This window comes from Salminus brasiliensis, chromosome 10 (assembly GCF_030463535.1).
Source record: "Salminus brasiliensis chromosome 10, fSalBra1.hap2, whole genome shotgun sequence".
Lineage (NCBI taxonomy): Eukaryota > Metazoa > Chordata > Actinopteri > Characiformes > Bryconidae > Salminus > Salminus brasiliensis.
This window is the reverse complement of record NC_132887.1, coordinates 36,346,966-36,366,613: the sequence shown is the minus strand read 5'-3', so window position 1 is coordinate 36,366,613 and position 19,648 is coordinate 36,346,966. Positions and strand designations below refer to the sequence as shown.

Sequence of the window (19,648 nt, the reverse complement as noted above, 5' to 3'; positions counted from 1 at the left end):
CGTATTAATATGTGTATGTTCTCTGCAGATGATTCGCTGACTGGCTGTATAAGAGAAATATTCAATATACTGGCATGCAAAAAGATTTATATATATTTATTAAACCATTAAGTTACATAACCGCATGTGTGTGAACAATGTATAATGGGAACTTTACAGAAGAAAAAACTTTGTAAACTTTCAATAGAGGAAATGGATACATACATATCTATATATGCCTTTATATGTGTGTGTGTGTGTGTGTGTGTGTGTGTGTGTATGTGTGCCTGGAATAGAAAAAAAAAAGGTACAAATCATTGGAATAGCTCATCAATGACATAACTAGATGCCAACTTGAGTCAGGTGTCAGGTGTGAATCATATTGGGGTAAGAGAAACAGATGACCTCACTGTAACACACTGTCCAGGTCCCTCCCTGTGAGTGGGTATATATACACGACAGATGACTGAGCGCAGTGACAGAGCAGAGCCAATCACTTAGAGACGCCACACGAGCCACTGGACTATTGCCTCACCAACACAGAGAGAGGCAGAGAGAAAGAGAGACAGCTCCCGGCCGAGACAGAGAGATCAATATCCAACAGAGATGGGTCTGCTGCGTGTTGAAGACTTGGTAAGTTGTCCGAGCTTTTTCTCTCTTCAGCCTGTAGTCTGTATCGGACGCACCTGCTGAACAGTCAATTGTCACGGACAATAATTTTGATGCGTTGCATAGAAAGGAACCGAAAAGACGCTGGATAAAAACACACTTCTAATAGAAGCCAATAGGCAGATGCTAAAGCCTCACATCCATGTGTACACTCTGCCTTTATTTAGAGAGGACAAATGGCAGTGTGTGTGAGAGAGAGAGAAAGAAACATATGCTATCACTAAAAATCTCCGGGTGATTAAGCCTGATCCGATGCGTCTCAGATAGCCCAACTGCTCTAGGGCACGTCCTCCTATTTTAAACGACGCAAATGAATGCATGAGAATAACTCAGATACTCCTAATCTCATGCCCATATTTGCCCGGCCAGCCTGTCCTTAACTACAACTATAGCCATAAAAATAGTTTAGAGGCTCCCAGGTGGCACAACTGTCTAAGCGTTGGCCCTATAATTGGGAAAACGCACGTTTGATCCATAGACAGCGCTGGCATCTGTTTGCTGACGTAACAGAACCGTCAGTTAGGGTTCTCCTCCAAGCGTGTTCAGCTGTCCAACGACTAGGGATGGCTCAAAAGGATGCAGTTGGCTGGTTTCATGTGACTTGAAGGGGAACACATGCTAGCCGCCATCCCACCTTTTCAGCACTGGTGGTATCGTGTGACAGGGGCAATGAAAACAATGGCAATACTGGTTCTGAAATTGGAGGAAAGAACATACAGTAGGCAGGGAAACTGACCGGTGTTTCGTCCAAACGCAGGTTACAGGCAAAAGGTCTGATGGGAAGGAGGCGGCAGGCGAGGCATGCGCAGAAGTGTATGTGACGGGGGAGTACGAGACGGCTGTCAACGGTGAGAAACAGGACGGCTTCCCTGCACATGTCGACCTGAGCACAGCGGATAAGAACAATGGCGGACAAGAACACAACCCCACACTTAACGTAAGAGGAAAATCTGGTTGCGTTTCCCTGGGTTTGATGCTTATTGTTAAAAATAACAATAATAATGTGTACAATAAGGATGATTTCCAAGCCATTTGAAGGCTAACAGGTGCCATAGAATGCATTTATTAAGCATTTAGGTTATCTGGGCCCAAACAAAGCTACATACATACTATTTCTGCATCAAATTGCACATATGTAGCTTTGTTTGGGGTAAATAATGCCCAGATGCTGCTTAACAAGCCAATTTACCACCCTGTTATTTTACCTCAGAATGCAAAACACTACTTTTCTTTGTTTGCAGGGCTCCTGGAAAAAACCCTTAGACAAAATCTGCTCTGAAAGGCTGGGTTACATCACTGTAGCATCTCACAGGAGCCGCATAGCTTAGCATAGCATAGCATAGTTCTGCTTTTAGCACTACTGTAACAACAGCATTGTAATTCTACTATTTTTGTAATGATATCACCAGATCGTGTTGCTGTCCCCCTTATGTCCTAGACAGCTAGGGTTAGCTTTTAGCCTAGTTTGAATACCTGCTTGCCTCCCAGGGTTTAGCCCGTTTGCGGTTTTGGAGTTTTGGTTCCTTTTACAACTCCGTTTTGGTTATGGCAGTGCTTAAGGTTCATGGTTTGGCAGTATAGCATGTCCCATTATTCAACTATACCCGTGGAATAGCATTATAGACAAGAATAGCAGCTGGAGTTCAGTCAAGACATGAAATATTGGATTGAAAAATCCGTCAATCTGTCTGACGCCAATCACTTTTTGAAGTAAATATCTCATCAATACTGATATGATTTTCCTTCTCTCTCATTGACCAGATTGACCGGTTGGGGCACCTGAAGCTGGAGACTGTGGACGATCTCTTCGGCATCCTGCAGCTGAAGAAGAGGAGGAAAGAGAGGAAGATACACGCTCACAAGAAAGAGTCCAAGCCGGAGATCCTGGTGAGAAAGAAAGAGAATGGGCGGGGCCTAACTACTGCTGTAGGCTGAATAGATATACATATACACCCACATGCAGGTGTTTTTTGTGACATCACAAAAGTTGGCCAATTTTTGCAGCTTATTTTTCATTTTTAAACGGGAACATTGCAGTTTTTAAATGTTTTACACTGTTTACACACGATATGGGCTCTTTAAAAGACTTGGAAGGTAACTGGAGTGCTGTTGTGTTGCAGCCGGAGACAGTGGATCAGGCCGCGTTCCTCAAAGCGGCTGAGGAAAACAAGATAGCTGTGGTGGAGAAGTACCTGTCCGACGGTGGAGACCCCAACGCTTGCGATCATGTAAATATTAACACGTATTACGCTTTAGGAGTTTCCATGTTACGTCTGTTTTGTGTCACTTACAATGCTCTCTCTCTCTCTCTCTCTCTCTCTCTCTCTCTCTCTCTCTCGCCCTCTCAGTTCAAACGTTCTGCTCTGCACAAAGCTTGTTGCCAAGGTCACATCGAGGTCATGAAGAAACTTCTGGAGGCTGGAGCCTCCATTGAAAACAAAGACAAGGTAAAAGTCAAGTCAGACCAAAGTGACCAGAGTGACTATGAATACACACACACAATAAAGACTGGCTGGACATGGTTTTCTGAAGTGACCTTCTAGAGCAAATTCAACAACAACAACAACAAAAAAAATCGAACCTGTGCAAATCAGTAGAAATCCTCACACCAGATCCTTCCAGTTTTCCCAATGTGTTCTCTGGGGGTTCTGTAGTATAACCAATGACTTTATAAAGAACCCTGACAACTCAAAGAATGTTTTAAATGCAGGGGTTGTTCTTCATATACCAGGAAAACCTCTTATATAAAGTATGGGGGTAAAAAAAAAACAAGCCCACCATACTTGTGAGTTTGATTTGAGGGGGAAAAGAAGCAAACCCAGATGAACCAGCCTGCTAAATGTTCCTTAAACCAGTCGAAAACATTACTAAAATCCATTCACTCTCTTAGGTATGAGGTATTATCCTCTAAACGTGTCTGATCTAACCCCCCCCACCCCCCCACCCCCCACCCCCCGGTATTCAGAGCAGTTTAGCATTTAGCTTCGTTGTCAGACTGGTGGTTTAATATTCATTGAATTTATTGATTTCAAATTGCGCTTGTGCTCTTAGTTTATCAGTCTGTGAACAAAGTGAACTTTGTAATTCATCTTTTTTTTATTTAATTTGAAAGGAATATAGGAAGCCACGTAAACGTAGCATCATCTCTGCCCAATATTTCTTATATTACACTTTTCCATCCTAGATGCTCAAGATTACAACCAAGGCAGGAGCTTACGATTTTTGAATTTTTTGCAAAAAGAGAGACAGCGGAATTGGCTGATATTTGGGACGTCAATTGTTAGGGTACTAACTGCCACCAAACTTACGCAACTTATGCAACCTTCCTCTCCGTGTAATACTTGGAGACGGTGTGCAAAACGTGGATACTGCCCTTTGGGTTTTGAGCATAATACAGGGGCTGTTACCCCAGTGTTACACATTGGGGTTGTAGTATCCAGTAGAAGAAAATGCATTCAAGAATTAAGAGATGTTAAAACATTTTAAAATTAACATGAATGCCTTTCTATGCAGCTGGACGCTACGGCTGTGCACTGGGCCTGCAGAGGGGGCAGTCTGCCAGCACTGGAGCTGCTGCTGAACGAGGGAGGCAAGATCAGCTCCAGAGACAAGGTACATGTACCACCTTTAACTCTGTGCGAAATACAGTTTCAGCCAATGTAAACTCTTTGAATGAATGACAGCAGTGTGGTGATATACAGGGACGAGTCAATACCTTATGACCACTCATAGAATAACTCACTGATTATAACAACAACGCACATCATGATCTGGGATGTATGTTTGACGGTACTTGAACATCTGGTTAACGTGTTGGATGTGAAAGAAGTGGGCAGACGTGAAAATCTGGGCCACTTTGACAGGGGTCAAACTATGCAGTTATGTCCAGAAGACTGGGTCAGAGCATCTTCAAAACAGCAAGGCTTGTGGGGGGGGGGGGGGGGGGGGGGTCCTGGTCAGCTGTAGTGAGTACCTACCGATAGTAGTCTGAAGAGGGGCAAGCCACACACTAGCAACATGGTGTTGGGTGCTCAAGGCTCATCGATGCATTAGGATGACAAAGGCTCTCCCATCTGTAGTGGACCAACAGAAGGGCTACTGTGGCTGCAGATCAGTGTTGATCAGAGTACCATGCTAACCCCTGTCCACCATGGAAAGCGCCTACAATGTACGGGTGAGCTGTGGAACTGGACCTTGGAGCAATGGAAGAAGGTCGCCAAAGTCCTTTTTTTCATATAGACAGCTGGGTACAAGTGCACCTGTGAGGCGCTAGAAGTCTGATCCTCTGCAGCTCCACCTCTCAACTTACAGGACTCACTCACAAGGATCTGCTTTACCAGGTCTTGGCACCAGATACCACAGGACACCTTCGGAGATATTGAAGAAGCCATGCCTTGATGGATCAGAGCTGTTTCAATGACACACAGAGAGACTAGACATGTTAGACCAGTGGTCACAATGTTTTGGCTCATCAAAATGTATTTTATTAACGTAGAGATGATGTACACATCTGTATTGAGCAGAAACATAGGCCAGACAATAATGCATTCAAGCATTCAGTCAGCATTGAGCAGATGTTGATGAGTTGCTTTGGTGTGATTGCAGCTGTACAGCACTCCCCTACATGTAGCAGTCAGGACTGGTCATTACGAGTGTGCAGAACATCTCATCCACTGTGGTGCGGACATCAGCGCTAAAGACAGGGTAAGAGAATCTCTGAACATATCACAAGGTAAAACGTAGGTAAAGGCCTGCTAAATCCACCATTGCTTTGGTGATCTTCTACTGGAGTTGAGGGTGGACTCAGAAGTTGGCCTTTAGCACCAATATCCTGCAATTAATGTAATTAATGAGTGGCTTCAGACAATATCATGCAAAAGCTCTAGAAGCAAAATATCCTTCAAAGGGCTGTTTGAGCTAGACCATTGAAAGAAGAGCCACTATTGGTTCCATAAAGACCCATGTTTGAAATAGAGGTGTATGAGTGTCAAGCTTTTACATTACGTGAAGGTTCTTCAGACCTTAAAAATATTCAAAATGGTTCTCTATGGAACCAAAACTGGTTCTTCTGAGCCATCGCTCAAACAAACACTGTTAAGTCATTTGTGTTGATCTGTCCTGTAATCCTTTCTTACCGTCCTATGTTTGCATAGGAAGGGGACACGCCCTTGCATGATGCGGTCAGGATCAACAGGTTCAAAATGATCAAGCTGCTGCTGATGTATGGGGCCAGCATGAAGACCAAGAATAATGTGAGTTCAAATGTTAGAAGCAAACAGAGAAGCTTCGAGGTCATTCAGACTGGCTTGGTGTGAAATGGTTCATTGTAGAGGAACCTACCACAGCCTCACATGAGTGGAAGGTGGGCTAGGTGGGTTGCAGGTGGGCATGGGCTTTGAGTGGATTTGGACATTTGGGCTTGGGCTTCCCAAATGGGCCCCATGGTTATAGCCCACCTTAAATCTCACATAGGTCCCATCTAGGAATCATGTCCAAAGTACATCCCAGAAGGGACCCAGGTTTAATCCCTTCTGGTCTCATTACTGACCCTGGTGGGAGACCCTGGTGAGCATCCATATCCATATTAGGGGGCCTACATGGGATACAACTTTTTGGTTCCTAGTTGTAACCATAAAGGCCCCACATGGGCATGTTATCTGGGTACGTACTTGGATGTCTTTCCATTGGTGGGGATAGCAACAAATGTGACCTTCTGTGATGCAGCTTTAAGAAGCGTTAGAGTCTTCAGACGTCTGAGAGAACTCCTTGGGTCCTATCTTACACCCTGCGCAAGGCGCGTCGCTACACTCATTGCTATCTTACACCCCGCCATCAGTCTATTTTCACGCCTTACACCAGCATTGCTTGAATAGCAACAGTGCTTGTGAATATACATACGCTGATGGGTGCGGTAGTCTCGAAATGAGGTGTGTTGAGGTAAACTTCTGGCGTATTGCTGTGTATCTTGGCAACAGAAAACACAGGTGCGCCACTGGCTGAAAACAACCTAGGCAGACATCAACAGTCGTCGTTGCTATCTTGGCAGTGAATTGTCAACACAGGCGTGTGCAGCCCAACGCACGTACCCCTTTGCGCCAAAGTCAGACCGCACCCGGCTCTTAAAGGGAATGGCGAGTGCTGATTTTCCCGTCTCTACGATAGCAAAGACCCACTGACGCCCTGCACGGTTGACGATTTGCCAAAAGATCGCTAAAATAGGCCCCTTAACTTTGTCTACAACAGAGTCTTTCACACCAAACCACTCTGAATGACTATTGACAAGTAATCATTAAATCGTGTAGAAATTGAAGTTGACCTCAGGCAAATGTAGAATTTGGGCCCTTTAACAAACTCATGTTTCATCTCTGAGCCACTGAAAGGATTAACCCTTGGTTTACGCGGGCACTGCTTTGCTGTGCTGAGCACATAGTGACCCCTGTTGGCTGTTCATATGCTACATGAGACTATTTGTATATTAATGTGTAATATCTTAGTTTAGGGTCTCTATTATATTATTTACCATCTCATTGTTTCCTTTCTATGCTTTTTTTTAGGATGGAAAGACGCCAATGGATAGTCTTCTTGCATGGCAAAATGGGGCTAAAAACATCCTTTGCAACTTTAAGGAGGATGAAGCTTGCCCAACTCATTAGAGAGAGAGTGAGGCCTAGAGAGCGAGCAGCACGACTATCAGGATTGCCACTATGAATACAGTGGCAGTAACAGTGGGTATTACTAAACCTGTGATTTGCTTCATATTCGAGAAATACCGAATGTCGACTGAACTCTGGATGCTAATTGCTGGCGATAACGCAACTGAAGCAGTGACACTTTATTTGTAAATACTGACGGTGAATTATCAGAGTCCTAAGAACAGTTGTGAGTGAGCGGGAGAGTATGTCCAGCGTCTGACGGGAAGTGGGTTTGGAACCTAAATTTTGTTCCTTTACTTATTGTTTTGCAACCCACTGTCAGCTCGAGCGTGAAACAGATGATGAACAGAATGTGGTGACTGGTCAGAGGATGTAGGCCTTTTGAGTAGAGATGGACCGATACTGCTTTTTTCTTTCTTTTCTGATACCGAAACCTTGAGTATCGACCAAGTCACATGATGTCCTGAACTTCATCAACAAGGCCATGAAGCCTAAATGCACCTGAAGAGGAGATTAAGGCCCTGTATTTACAGAGAAACCACACTGGTGACTCTTGACTTTTAGTGTTTGCCAAATTTGGCCATCTTGCATTTCTTGGACGGTTGCCTGCTTTAGCGGACTGTGTGCCCAACCTTTCCTTTAAAATTAGCTTGTTTAAATTAAAGCACTTCATTTAAGACGCTGATCATTATTAAGGGAGCTTTATAAAGAAGAAATAGCATTTATAGGTCAAATGTGTACAAAAGACTATTTGACTGTAGTGCAATCTGAGCCAGAAGGGTTGTATAAAGTAGCCCTGTAACATTGGTGGAACCCTTTTTGACAGGTTGCATGAAACAATTACATAAGGGTTTCATTGTATATGGTCCAGCTAATATGTCCATATATCCCAATATATCCTTATACCCCAATATATCCCAATATATATCCAATATATCCCAACTGGGAACCATAATGGCCTCATAAATGGATGCCCACCAAGGTGGGACCAGGATAGGTTAAACATGGCAAGGAACAATTAGGGCATTCAATGGGTTCTTTGGCCTGGCGTTGGCCTTACTTAACATCCACTGAGGAACCCTTTTTTTGGTCCTTTTTTCTCACAATTCAGTACTGCCAGTTTACCTACCGGTCCCCAGCTCCACCACACCAGCCAGCAGATGCCTTAACAGGAATGAGGGTAGAGCGTGGCCAATTATGCTCTCTCTGACTCTGGCTGCTGATGGCAAAGCGTCAAAAGAACCCTTCTTTAAGAGTGTAGTACAGCGTAACGCTTAGCCAGCTACACATGGATCTTGAAATACTGTTATCATGTGATCTACTTGACTTCACTTGACACTGTCACTACATGCAATCTAAACAGAATCTGATCTCATCGGATCATTCATTTTATTCTGCTGATCTCAGATTCAGCATTTCTAGGATAATGCTTATTGGGTACTGGATCAGTGCCATCTCTACTATTGAGAGAGTTTTTGAGAGAGATTTGAGGCAGCAGGCTTTGGAAAGGCTCTGGAATCATTTTATGCACATGACTTGTTGAATGTACGTTGCTTCTTGTACAAAAATGTCTGTTTGACTTTTTTTTTCTTTTCCAAAAGTTGTGATGTAATTATTGCTTGATTCCATTTTGATTAAATAATTTATTTTGTTTGATTTTAGTTTATATGTCAATAAACTTGTTTTGTTTGGAAATTGGCATCGATTTTGGTTCTTGTCCTGGCCTTCCTGACTTTCCCATTACAGTCCAATCTATAAGTATTTGGACAGTGATACAATTTCCGTAACTTTGGTTCTGTACATCGCCTGAATTTCTTATCTTATCAATATCTTATCGTAGTCCCTCCATTTTGATAGACTCAAAAGTAATTGGACAACTGCAGTTTCATGGCCCAGGGTGTCCTGTTCCCTCATTATTCCATCAGAAATGAAGGCCATAAAAGGTCTGAAGCTGATTCTAGGTTTTGAATTTGTCATTTGTGTTTGGTAGCTGTTCTTGGGAACTTTCACCAAGTGGTCCAAAGAGGTTTTGATGCAAGTGAAGGAGGCCATCATTAGCCACTCTCTTTATTTTAGAAGTGGTCAAAAAGTAGAAACGCACTGTTGAGCTTAGCAACACCAAAAACACTGGAAGTGGTTCACTACTGCATACTCAAAGCATGCTGCCATTCGACTGCAATCTTCTTCACTCGAAGGTTCAGGAGAATGAAAGCCAGTCTGTTTGTGTTGCAGTAGACGGTTGATCAGACTGTTTCTGAGGAAAACAACTGTGCTGTGGTGAAAAAGTACCGGCCTTCTGAAGAAAACCGCAAAGCCTGTGCTTATGACTCATTTTAGCATCCTTTCTCTTGCTTTCACTCTTAGCGGGTGCTAGCTGGGTGGTAGGATAAAAGCTACCACAGTGGACCCTAATTCAGTCTCTTCTGGATCCTCTGAACCACTCTGTGCCGACAAGACATCGAGAGGATCCAAAGAGGGCAGCAACTCTGTGTCCAGTAGGCCTCAGGATAAAGTGGTTAAAGCTAAGCTTAAGCTAGTGTGGTGCTGGCTGACCAGCAAACCAGCTTTCAAAAGACAACAAGTGCTGTTTTTCTTGCTGGTGGAGTTTTTTTCAGAGGGAGGTTATTGGTCAGGTCATCTGTCTGTGAGCTGAAGCTGAAGTATACAAGCAAGTCTACCAACATTTTAATGGCCTAGCCCAAGCCTCGGCCTAAACCATGTTAAAATGTTGTGGCAGGACCTGAAGCACACAGTTTACGTCCGGAGGCCTGCAAACACAAATCACAAATCGGCAAGTAAATCTGACATTACAGCAACAAAACGTAAAAGTAGCAGAGCAAGCAGCCCTTGGGTGAGCAATGTTTATCAAGCGAGAAGCATCATTAGCTTATACTGATCCACGGTCTTTGTGCGGGGAGGAGAATACACTACTATAAAAGATTTAGACTGCGGGATTCATGTGTTGCTGCTAAAAACACTAAAATACAGCCCATAAAGAAAAGAAAAGAAGGAACTCGGAATGCTGAAAACTCGGAAATCCAAATTTCCTACTAGTAAGTATGAGTTTGTGGCGGCATCCAGGTGCACTCATCTTGTAAATCTGGTATTTCTGAGACAACGTCTTAAGCTGAGGGCCTTAGTCGGGTTGTGCTTTTCGCAGCAACACATAAATACTAGTCAAATTTTTTAAATGGCCAAATGTTTTTCACACGCCAACTAAATGGATAAGTAAGATGCTTCTTACTGGATAAAAATAAAATAGATAATACACATTTAATGTTTTTTTTTTTATTCTGTACCAAAAAACAAAAAAAAAACAAAAAAAAAAACAACAGACTGCAGTGTTTGTGTTGCTGCTAACTAACACATATCCAATCTGTACATTATATATTTTTTATATTTTAATATAAATATATTTTTTAAAAATCCGAGACTGTGGTGGCCTTCATGTGCACTCATCTCGTAGAATACTTGATTTTACATAACCTAAAGGCAGCATAGAGCTCATACTCGTCTACTTGTTTTGTGCCACTAATCCTAAATACACTACATACCAAAACCACTTGAACACAAATACGCACCTCCGAGGAGGACTTGAACGCAGCATGAGCCCTTCTTGGAGTTTACGTTAGTCTTAAACTCGTCACTGTATTTATTTAACACTGCTACGAGACAAAAACTTAGGTGACTTAGGTGAGAATAAACAGCCCCAACTCGCAAATACTACTAAACACGACTTCGTGGTGGGCTGCGTCCATGTGCGTTCACCTCGTAAACACCAAATTGTAAATACACTGCTCTTGAAGGCAGCATTATGGCAGCAGGCGCTTACTGCTTTAGGAATCATGTGGCTTGGGAATGCGGCTTAAGTCCCAAATCCCCATGCTCCCTACAAAGCGAACTAGGGGGCTCCGTCAATAACGAATGACTTTGACACCCAAATAGTGCACTGCATCTAAAAAAGAGGGCGGTGTAGCCCAAGACCGAAACCCAAATAGATTTCTAGTTGTTTACACTGCACACAAGCCGTTAATGCATGACCCACATGGTGCACTATATAGGGATCAGGACGCGATTTGAGATGCAGCCATTCTTTCGACATTGACTGTCACCGAGTGCGCAGCCGCAGCGGCTCTTTCCACTGATTGGTCAGATTTGAATACAAGACCGCGACTGTTTGTAGACAGAAAGCAGACTACAGCACTGCTCTCGGAGTTTCTCTGACATTTCTTTGGGAGATAAGCTGTGGTATGAGCGAGAAGACGTCTTGTAAGTAGCTGAGAAGCTTACAAATGTATAATAAATGTTTTGCTGGGTGTGTTAGATAGATAGCTTTAGCTACGTTAGCTTTGGTACTGCTCTGTAAGGGTGGGTGGGTAGCTGGCTAGCGAGACTAGCTGCCATGGCTGGCTGGCTGTCTAGCTAAATACTGCAGGAATACAATAGAAGCAGAGCAAGAAAGGGGGGTTTCTAGTGCTTAAGCTATTAACGACAGGTTCTGCTTGTTATCTGGAATAAAAACAACGCTGTATAGGTTCTACTTATCTAGATAGCTTTGAGTGAAACACTAACGTCATGGCCCCCTTGCTTTCTGTGTTTACTAGAGCTAGCTAGCTTTCTTCAGTTTTGCCATTTGCAGAGGTGAGCACTAACCAACTAGCCACGTTTTCACGTAATGATACTTGCCTTTAATTATTAGTCCTTCTCTGCTTTTACTAGCTGAAGTATATATCTAGCTAGCTACATACTTGTGCTTCAGTTCTATTTATGCTACTGGTCAGTGTGTCATTACCTTGGTCATTCTTCCCATCTCCAGCAAATGCTAGTCCGTTTTGGCTCAGTAACATCATTGTCATTCATCACATCTCTTAGTTTGGAGCTGCCATCATTTCTGGTAGATCAGATGTATCAGGAAAAGGAAGACTTGCAGCGAACAAGCTTCAGTATCTGGGCTGAGTTATTGCTCCACTGCTGTCACATTTAGCTAGCTAACTAACTGTTTGTGCTGGAGGATGGTTTGAGCATCTCTAGCTACATGTGCTCATATAGCTGTTTTTGTTATATATGTTAATCCAGCACTATGATGGAATCATGCCTCAACGATAAGATCACCAGGGCCGAGTCAATCATCGTAGAGGACCTGAGGAAAGACCTCAACTTGGATCTGACAGAAATAGCTGATACGGTAGATCACTTGTTGACCACCTTTTTTTTTTTTTTTTTTTTTTTTTTTTTTTTCCCCCTCTTCTTTGTCCATACATAGCAGACTGGCCAGTTGTTCTGTGTATTGTCTTGCATCTTGGATTTTGCCTTTCTATACAGGACCAGAGCAATTTGGAGAAAGAACATTTGCAGGTCTACCTTCGGATACGCCCTTTCTCACAGGCTGAAGTTGAAAATGGAGAGTCACAGGTACACCTCCAGTGCAATCTCCTTGATTTAATATTATGTCTTTTAAACTGAGGGGAGAAGGCACATTTTAAAAAGGTAAAGGTGCATGTGTTTGTCACTGTACAGTGAAATGTGTCCTCCGCATTTAACCCATCTGGTAGTGAACACACACACACCCAGAGCGGTGGGCGGCCAACTCCAGCGCCCGGGGAGCAGAGAGGGTAAAGGGCCTTGCTCAAGGGCCCAACAGTTTATGGGTTAACTACCTTTTCTTTTCTATCCAGGACTGCGTCACCATTCAGTCTCCTGACACAGTGCTTCTTAAGGCGCCAAGGACGTCTCTCTCCGCCAGGCTCAGCGATAAGTCAGTCCCTCAAACGGCACAGCGCTTTCAGTTTTCTCAGGTAGGCAGCAGTGTGTTATTGTGGTAGGTTAGGCATTGTACTACTTATGTGAACTTACTGTAAACCCTTCAACTTATTTTTTTTTAAAGGTTTTTGGACCCGACAGCTCACAGACAGACTTCTTTGATGGTACAGTGAAAAGTCTTGTCAAGGATGTGCTGGAAGGCCGAAATTCACTAGTCTTTACATATGGAGTCACGAATGCTGGGAAGACCTTCACTTTTCTAGGTTTGTGCACCACACAGCATTTTGGCTTGTTTGTTTATCTGTTTGTTTGTCATATTGTGGGGGGAAAAAAAACTGACAATGCTGTCCCTCTCCGCTGCTTTTTAGGACCAGAGAATGATGTTGGCATCCTGCCTCGCTCCCTGAACATGATCTTCAGCAATCTGGAGGGCCGAATCTTCACGCAGATGAGTCTTAAGCCCCACAGGTGTCTGGACGTCCTAAAGCTCACCAAGGAGCAGCAGGCCGAGGAGGCCATCAGCAAACGCAACCTCTTTAGGCTCCTTAAGGAGGTGGGCTGGCAGTCAGGGGTTTCACATCGCAGTCCTGCAGTAGGACTCAAGTTCTCATTTTGCTCCTTGTCTTCTCTCTTCAGAATGATGCTCAGAAAAGTATGTCTAGCCTGTTGACTTCCAAGATGTTTGAAGGTCAAGAGTTGGGTGACTTGGATGGCACAGTGAGTGAGAAAAGATTCAGCTTGGATATGGACCTTCACAGCAAGTTCTCTGTGTGGGTCTCGTTTTGTGAGATCTATAATGAGAACATACATGACCTACTCGAGCAGCAACCCAGCAACGCGGTACGAAGGACCAACCTGCGTCTCTGCCAGGACATCAAGGGAAACTCCTTCATAAAAGGTGAAGTTACTGTATGACTGGTTATACATGTGTGGATGGGGGTGTGGTGCTTTTATCTCCTCTTCATAATAATCTAAACAAGAAGATATAATAAATTATGGTGGATTGTGGTCTAGAAGTTAGTAGCTGTTGTTGCACACATTTCAGATCTGCGCTGGGTGCAGGTGAACAGTGCTGATGAGGCCTTTAAAGTAATGAAGCTGGGAAAGAAGAACCAGAGTATCTCCTCCACCAAGCTTAACCAACTGTCCAGCAGGAGGTACATGCATGATCTAGGATCTTGCAGCTTTTATCAAGACTTTATATTAGAATGCTAAGTTAATTGGTATAATCTGTCTGATGTCTGTCTGCCTCTTTCATTTAGCCACAGTATCTTTTCTGTGCGGATTCTGCGGATTGAGGATGTGGGCATACATAGAGTGCAGTCCGTCAGCGAGTAAGTCTACCTGCCTGCCAGCTGAGTTGGCAAACTCTGCTCTGCAGAGATTAAAGTTTTGCCTCTCAGGGTTCCCATGCAGCCTGGAAAATCTGAAAACTTAGATTTTATTTTTTTTTAGTCATGTAAACTTAAATTAGAAAATTAGGAGTTTGATAATGTCCTGGGAAGGCTAAGCTGTTGAGCCACTGATGGCACTATTGATTGAACACCACATGATTTGCAGACAGATTTACAACATACTGTAGCGACACATGCAACACCCTCATGTCTCCAAAATGCCAGCTTCACAGGAGAAAGGAAAACCTTAATTTATTAATGGACGTCAGTGTAAAAAGATTTTTAATCATAGTCATTTTGGTTTATTAAGATGTTTTGACACCATGTAAAGAACTACTGCCAGATTCAAATTATGTCCAAAAGGGGGGAATAAAGGATAGATTGGAGGCTGTCTATGACCACAATGATTTACTATGTCCAGTAACCTCGCAATTCCGCAATCTTTTTTTTTTTTTTTTTTTTTTTTTTTTTTTTTTTTTAAATGATCATTGTAGGTATGGAAGTCATGGAAAAGTCCTGGAGAAGTTCTGAAAAATGACTTTCATAACAGATTTTTTTTTTACATTTATGATTACAGTTTCTTTTTGACTGGTTATGTGTGCAATGTACTGAAGGACAATGATTAACACTTCTCCTTTTCCCCCTCCTGTTTGACTGTTAGGCTGTCCTTATGTGATCTGGCGGGATCTGAGAGATGTGGCAAAACTCAGAATAAAGGAGAACGCCTTAAAGAGGCAGGAAACATCAACACTTCTCTGCTGAGCTTGGGAAAATGCATTAACGCTCTCAAAGGCAGTCTGCAGGCCAAGTATTCACACTTCACCTTTTACCATTTTGGATGGGGGGGGGCGGGGGAGACAGAGATGGCACTTGCTTGCTTCCCTTACATGAAAACTCATACTTTTCATACTCTCATCCCAGGCACCACGTTCCATTCCGGGAGAGTAAGCTCACACACTACCTGCAGGGCTACTTCACCGGTCGAGGCAAAGCCTGCATGATTGTGAACATCAACCAGTGCGCATCCATGTTTGACGAGACCCTCAATGTGCTCAAGTTCTCCGCCGTGGCACAGAAGGTGTGTTTTTGTGGGAGGATCATGCAACGGGTCAGTTCTTGTGTTCTGTGGGAGAAGTGGGGCGTTTGAAAGGAAAGGGGATGAACCAAGCCCCCTTCCCAAAAACTGACCCTTTACTATAGGCCCTGAAGGCTGATACTGAGGGCCACGCATCGCTGTATTGCATATTAGCAGTGATCGAATCCCTCTTGTTCTAGTTGATCTAATGAAAACATGAATAATGTGTCTGATTGCTTATTATCTAAAAAAAAAAATAGGATGACATGATCACAACTGTAATATTGATGGAGTAAATAAGAGTGTGGGGGTGAAGGGACAAATGGATCTATGGTTTGAGTAGTTCAATAACTGATCAATTTTAGGAATAATGGCCTTTTTCTCAGTACTGCTGTAATGTACCTCTGTTCCAGAAAGCTAAAAAGATCTGTGTGTTGCCTCTCCCAGGTGGTGGTCCTCGCCACTGCTGCCAGCGTGCCATTAGTGGTGAAGAGGAGCGCACGGGAGGTGTCCTTCATCATCAATAATGCAGTGCAGCGAGGGGCACGTCGCACTTCTCTGCTGCGGTGGGAACGCAGTCTGGAGGATGTCCAAGAGGATGCAGTCTCCGAGGAGGAAGAAGAGGAGAGCATCATGGAGGACACCCTGCAAGACTCAGAAGAGGAAGATGGGAAAGAGACGGTGCTACTAGATAAAGAGGTGTATGAGGTGAGCTTCAGGTCCAAAGGTTTCATGGATATTTAGATTATTTGTTTTCCACCCTTTTTATTTAGTCTTATTTTGCAGCCTGTTGGGTTTTTTTGGTCTAATGCTCAGAAGTCCTCAAATGGGCCTTGCCAACCCATTTAGTTTTTATTTCAATTTTTAAAATTGACATTTTTTCCTGTTTATCAGAATCAGCTGTTGTTGCTTGAAGAGCTCCAGGAAAAGCTGAGGACAGCAACAGCGGAAAACCTGGCTCTTGAGACTCGCATTCGAGAGGAAGTCACCAAAGAAGTCTCTGAGCTGTACTCTCAAATGCAGACAGACTACAAGTAAGAGTCAGAAGTGATGAATTCCTTTTCTGAGCAGTTGGTACGACTGCTGTCTTTTTGTTTTATCTTGCTTGATCCTGTTGATCTCTTTTGACCTTTCCTGATGCTTTTGGCTCTTTTCCTCTAGTGAGCGTATTTCCAAAGAGAGAGAGCTTGTTGAGGAGAGGTGTGAGCGGCGTATTGAAATCTTCAAAGATTTGGTGGGAAAATCTACTAGAGAGGCTGAATGTGATGGTGAAGAAGAATCCAAGGTGCAGGTAAGCTCTTAATGTGTTGGATTTTGTATGTCTTCTGCTCCCCTTCCTTCTCTTTCTTCGTTAATACCATATTACTCTTCTGGTTAATGTTGGGCAGTGGTTCTGACATGTGCATGCTTGTGTACCCATCTTATAGGCGAATGAGCCTCCATCGCTGGCCGGGATGTTTGACTCCATGTCCTGTGACCTAGCAGGGATCAGGCGAGATGCTGAGGCAGCTCAATCCTGTTTGGGGACTTCTGACACTCAGTCCTCCACAACCCAGAGCAATCTGGAGGAAAAGGTCACCAAACTCACAGAGCAGCTTAGTGAAATGCAGAGACAGCTGATGCTCAAAACTCAAGGTGGGAAGTAAAAAAATGGTGCTTATATTTATTTATTTAGTTTGATTGTGTACAAGCAACGCTCCCAACACTAGGGAGGTAAGACCTAACACGTGTCCTCTTAAACATGCAAAGTTACCCACCGCCTCGTTGCAAAATGCCATCATCGTTCAGCCCAAAATGAGGAAAGGGCTGGCTAACAGATGCTTGTGCCAGCCAGCATTGATTTAAGAGATGAAGAGTGCGGCATCTACCAACCTGGAAAGAACGCAGCCAATTGTGCTGTCTCTGACTCCGGCTGCTGATGGTAAAGCGGCATGGGTCAGGATTCACTATAATGGTAGCACATTAGACTGCTGAGCCACTCCGAGCCTTGAAGTCATTTTTAAGGAGCTTTGTGTGGGGCAGCTTATAGAATTCCCAACAGTTTGTTTGCAATGCTCATATGTTCCTCAAAATCACCCTCAAATAAATGTTCTTTTTCAGTCAGAAATGTTCTGTAGGTTTAAATACCTACATCTTGGCATGTGAACCTGAAAGTCACTGTAATGCTCTTGTTGTTCTTTTGCAGCGTTAGATGCTCAGACCAACTTGTCACAGGAGCTGGAGGAAATGAAAAAGGTAGAAGTCTTCTTACAGTCTATTACCTTAGACCAGACTACGTCAACCTACATTTGTGACCCTGTACCCCTTACACACTGATGTGTGGGGTGTGGCGTCCTCACTGAAACTTGTAATGTACCTTTTTTTTAAAAAGTATATTTATGCACCTATGCATGCGTGTATTTTGTTTGCTGCATGTCTGCTTGCTTAGGCCCTGGAGAGTCGTGAGCAGAGGTTGACTGATCTGATGGTAATGTGCGTGGAGAAGGATGACCTTATCACCAAGGTCCAAACAGCTCTGGATCAGAGTGAAGAGGAGGCTGCCAGAAACGTGAGTGTGAACGTATTTGTTTGGCTTTGTCGTGTGAGACCCATTGAAGCTACATATGGCTCTAATGCCAGAAACATCAATACATGTCCTATAGCAGAATGTGTCTAACTGCTGACTTCAGTACTACACGGTACAAATGAGCTTCTGCCTCTGACTTTACATCTATAAGGCGGACCAACTAGGTAGGAGTGTCTAATCTAATGGACAGTGAGTGGACACAGGGTTTTAAAACTCCAGCAGCAAGACCATATCTCACCTGCTCATACCAGCACAACACACACTCACACCTCTGTCATCATGTCTGTGTCACTGCAGTACTCAGGGTGATCCGCCACCCATATGGTGCCTTCTCTGTGGGTGTCCTGACCTTGGAAGAACAGGGTTAAAGAGGGCTTAGAAACGGTATGCAGAGGAACAGATGGACTTGTAGAAGCAAGGAGGTGGTTTTTAGTTTATGGTTCATTTGGTTTATGTAGTTTGAGACCTCACCGGAACCAGGACATTAAAAATAGGCTGTTTTTTTTATATATATATATATATATATATATATATATATATATATATATATATATATATATATATATATATATATATATATATATATATATATATATATATATCTCTCCGGTGTAGTGAGTGGGATGTTAAAAAAAAAAAAACAGAAAAGTTATTTACATAATAATTCAACTATGAATTCATTTTCAACATGATATTGGTTCAGGTTCTGCTCCGACCTGTAGCATCAAATGCCTGTTGGCCCACTAACGAACTTTAACACCAGAAAGAACCAAAATTTAGGCTTGTGTATGGGCAAGAACCTGGAGATGCGATGCAGAGGTTACGATGGTTAAAAAGAAAAAACGCACCATTTGCATAAAATTGGCAGAAAAAAAAAAAAAAAAAAAAAAGACACCAATTGGAACAGTGGGATCTGAAGACAGAGTAAAACACTGCTATCTAGTGGTCGGGGTTTAAACACAACACCACTGCCTGCCACCTGTCTTTATATGTGAATTATTCGTTTAAAAAAATATGAACGATACAGTATTGCACAACAGGATATTGCAATACTCCGCTACTATTTTTCTTACTCCCCTAATGCAAATGGCTATTTTATTTATTTTTTTATTTTTAAATTACTAGTTTATTTATCTTTGTAGCCACTGTCAGTACTCTGAGCACTATTTACACTTTAGTTGTGGTTGGTTTGTGTGCAGTTTTCTGATCCTACTACGAATGTGGCTGTGCATTTGCTGTTACCTACCTGTTTCATATAAAGGGTGTTCGTTACAAATTCACAGAGCGCTACGATCAAGGACCTCCTGCACCTTAAGCACAGCTGCACTTGCTCGGTGAGCCGAACCAAGATGGAAACCCGGAAGCGACGGCAAGAAGCGGAGGGGCCCGAGGTGCTCCATGGACAGCCCCCTCCAAAGAAAGGTACTACTTCCGCCTCTCGCGCTGAAACGCGCCTGCCGGCTTCTGTCTCGACGAGAGGGGCAGGGAAAGAGAATCGGCTGAAAGGTCGACGATACCTGCACAGCAGGAAAAGGCTGTCTTCAGTAAAGAA

At 43.3% G+C, this 19,648-nt stretch overlaps 2 protein-coding genes across 4 annotated transcripts in view; both read left to right on the top strand.

Moving 5' to 3' along the window:
• Positions 1 to 475: 475 nt before the first annotated feature.
• Positions 476 to 8,805, top strand: ankrd1a (ankyrin repeat domain 1a (cardiac muscle)). The gene is made up of 9 exons (XM_072690539.1): positions 476 to 612; positions 1,406 to 1,585; positions 2,410 to 2,535; positions 2,769 to 2,876; positions 2,997 to 3,095; positions 4,162 to 4,260; positions 5,254 to 5,352; positions 5,802 to 5,900; positions 7,203 to 8,805. Exons 1-9 carry the CDS (start codon positions 586 to 588, stop codon positions 7,299 to 7,301), a joined length of 936 nt encoding a protein of 311 aa, XP_072546640.1. The 5' UTR covers positions 476 to 585; the 3' UTR covers positions 7,302 to 8,805.
• Positions 8,806 to 11,490: 2,685 nt separating this feature from the next.
• Positions 11,491 to 19,648, top strand: part of kif20ba (kinesin family member 20Ba) — a 32,157-nt gene continuing 23,999 nt past the window's right edge. For 2 of the 3 annotated variants that reach the window (XM_072690538.1, XM_072690536.1), the window contains exons 1-18: positions 11,491 to 11,570; positions 12,378 to 12,486; positions 12,624 to 12,713; positions 12,977 to 13,096; positions 13,186 to 13,324; positions 13,430 to 13,614; positions 13,698 to 13,959; positions 14,107 to 14,218; positions 14,324 to 14,395; positions 15,117 to 15,263; positions 15,377 to 15,533; positions 15,978 to 16,238; positions 16,425 to 16,564; positions 16,692 to 16,821; positions 16,958 to 17,165; positions 17,716 to 17,765; positions 17,959 to 18,078; positions 19,380 to 19,518. In XM_072690538.1, coding sequence (XP_072546639.1) covers positions 12,382 to 12,486; positions 12,624 to 12,713; positions 12,977 to 13,096; positions 13,186 to 13,324; positions 13,430 to 13,614; positions 13,698 to 13,959; positions 14,107 to 14,218; positions 14,324 to 14,395; positions 15,117 to 15,263; positions 15,377 to 15,533; positions 15,978 to 16,238; positions 16,425 to 16,564; positions 16,692 to 16,821; positions 16,958 to 17,165; positions 17,716 to 17,765; positions 17,959 to 18,078; positions 19,380 to 19,518 — 2,437 coding nt within the window. In that variant the 5' untranslated portion in view covers positions 11,491 to 11,570; positions 12,378 to 12,381. Of the gene's footprint in view, positions 11,571 to 11,872; positions 11,943 to 12,377; positions 12,487 to 12,623; positions 12,714 to 12,976; positions 13,097 to 13,185; positions 13,325 to 13,429; positions 13,615 to 13,697; positions 13,960 to 14,106; positions 14,219 to 14,323; positions 14,396 to 15,116; positions 15,264 to 15,376; positions 15,534 to 15,977; positions 16,239 to 16,424; positions 16,565 to 16,691; positions 16,822 to 16,957; positions 17,166 to 17,715; positions 17,766 to 17,958; positions 18,079 to 19,379; positions 19,519 to 19,648 lie in introns of those variants that run through there. The other variant, XM_072690537.1, reaches the window with a different exon arrangement.

Coding starts and splice junctions, on each gene's coding strand:
- ankrd1a (XM_072690539.1), top strand. CDS start 586: ATGGGTCTGCTGCGTGTTGAAGACTTG. Junction 613..1,405: donor TGCTGCGTGTTGAAGACTTG/GTAAGTTGTCCG, acceptor GTCCAAACGCAG/GTTACAGGCAAAAGGTCTGA. Junction 3,096..4,161: donor CCATTGAAAACAAAGACAAG/GTAAAAGTCAAG, acceptor CTTTCTATGCAG/CTGGACGCTACGGCTGTGCA.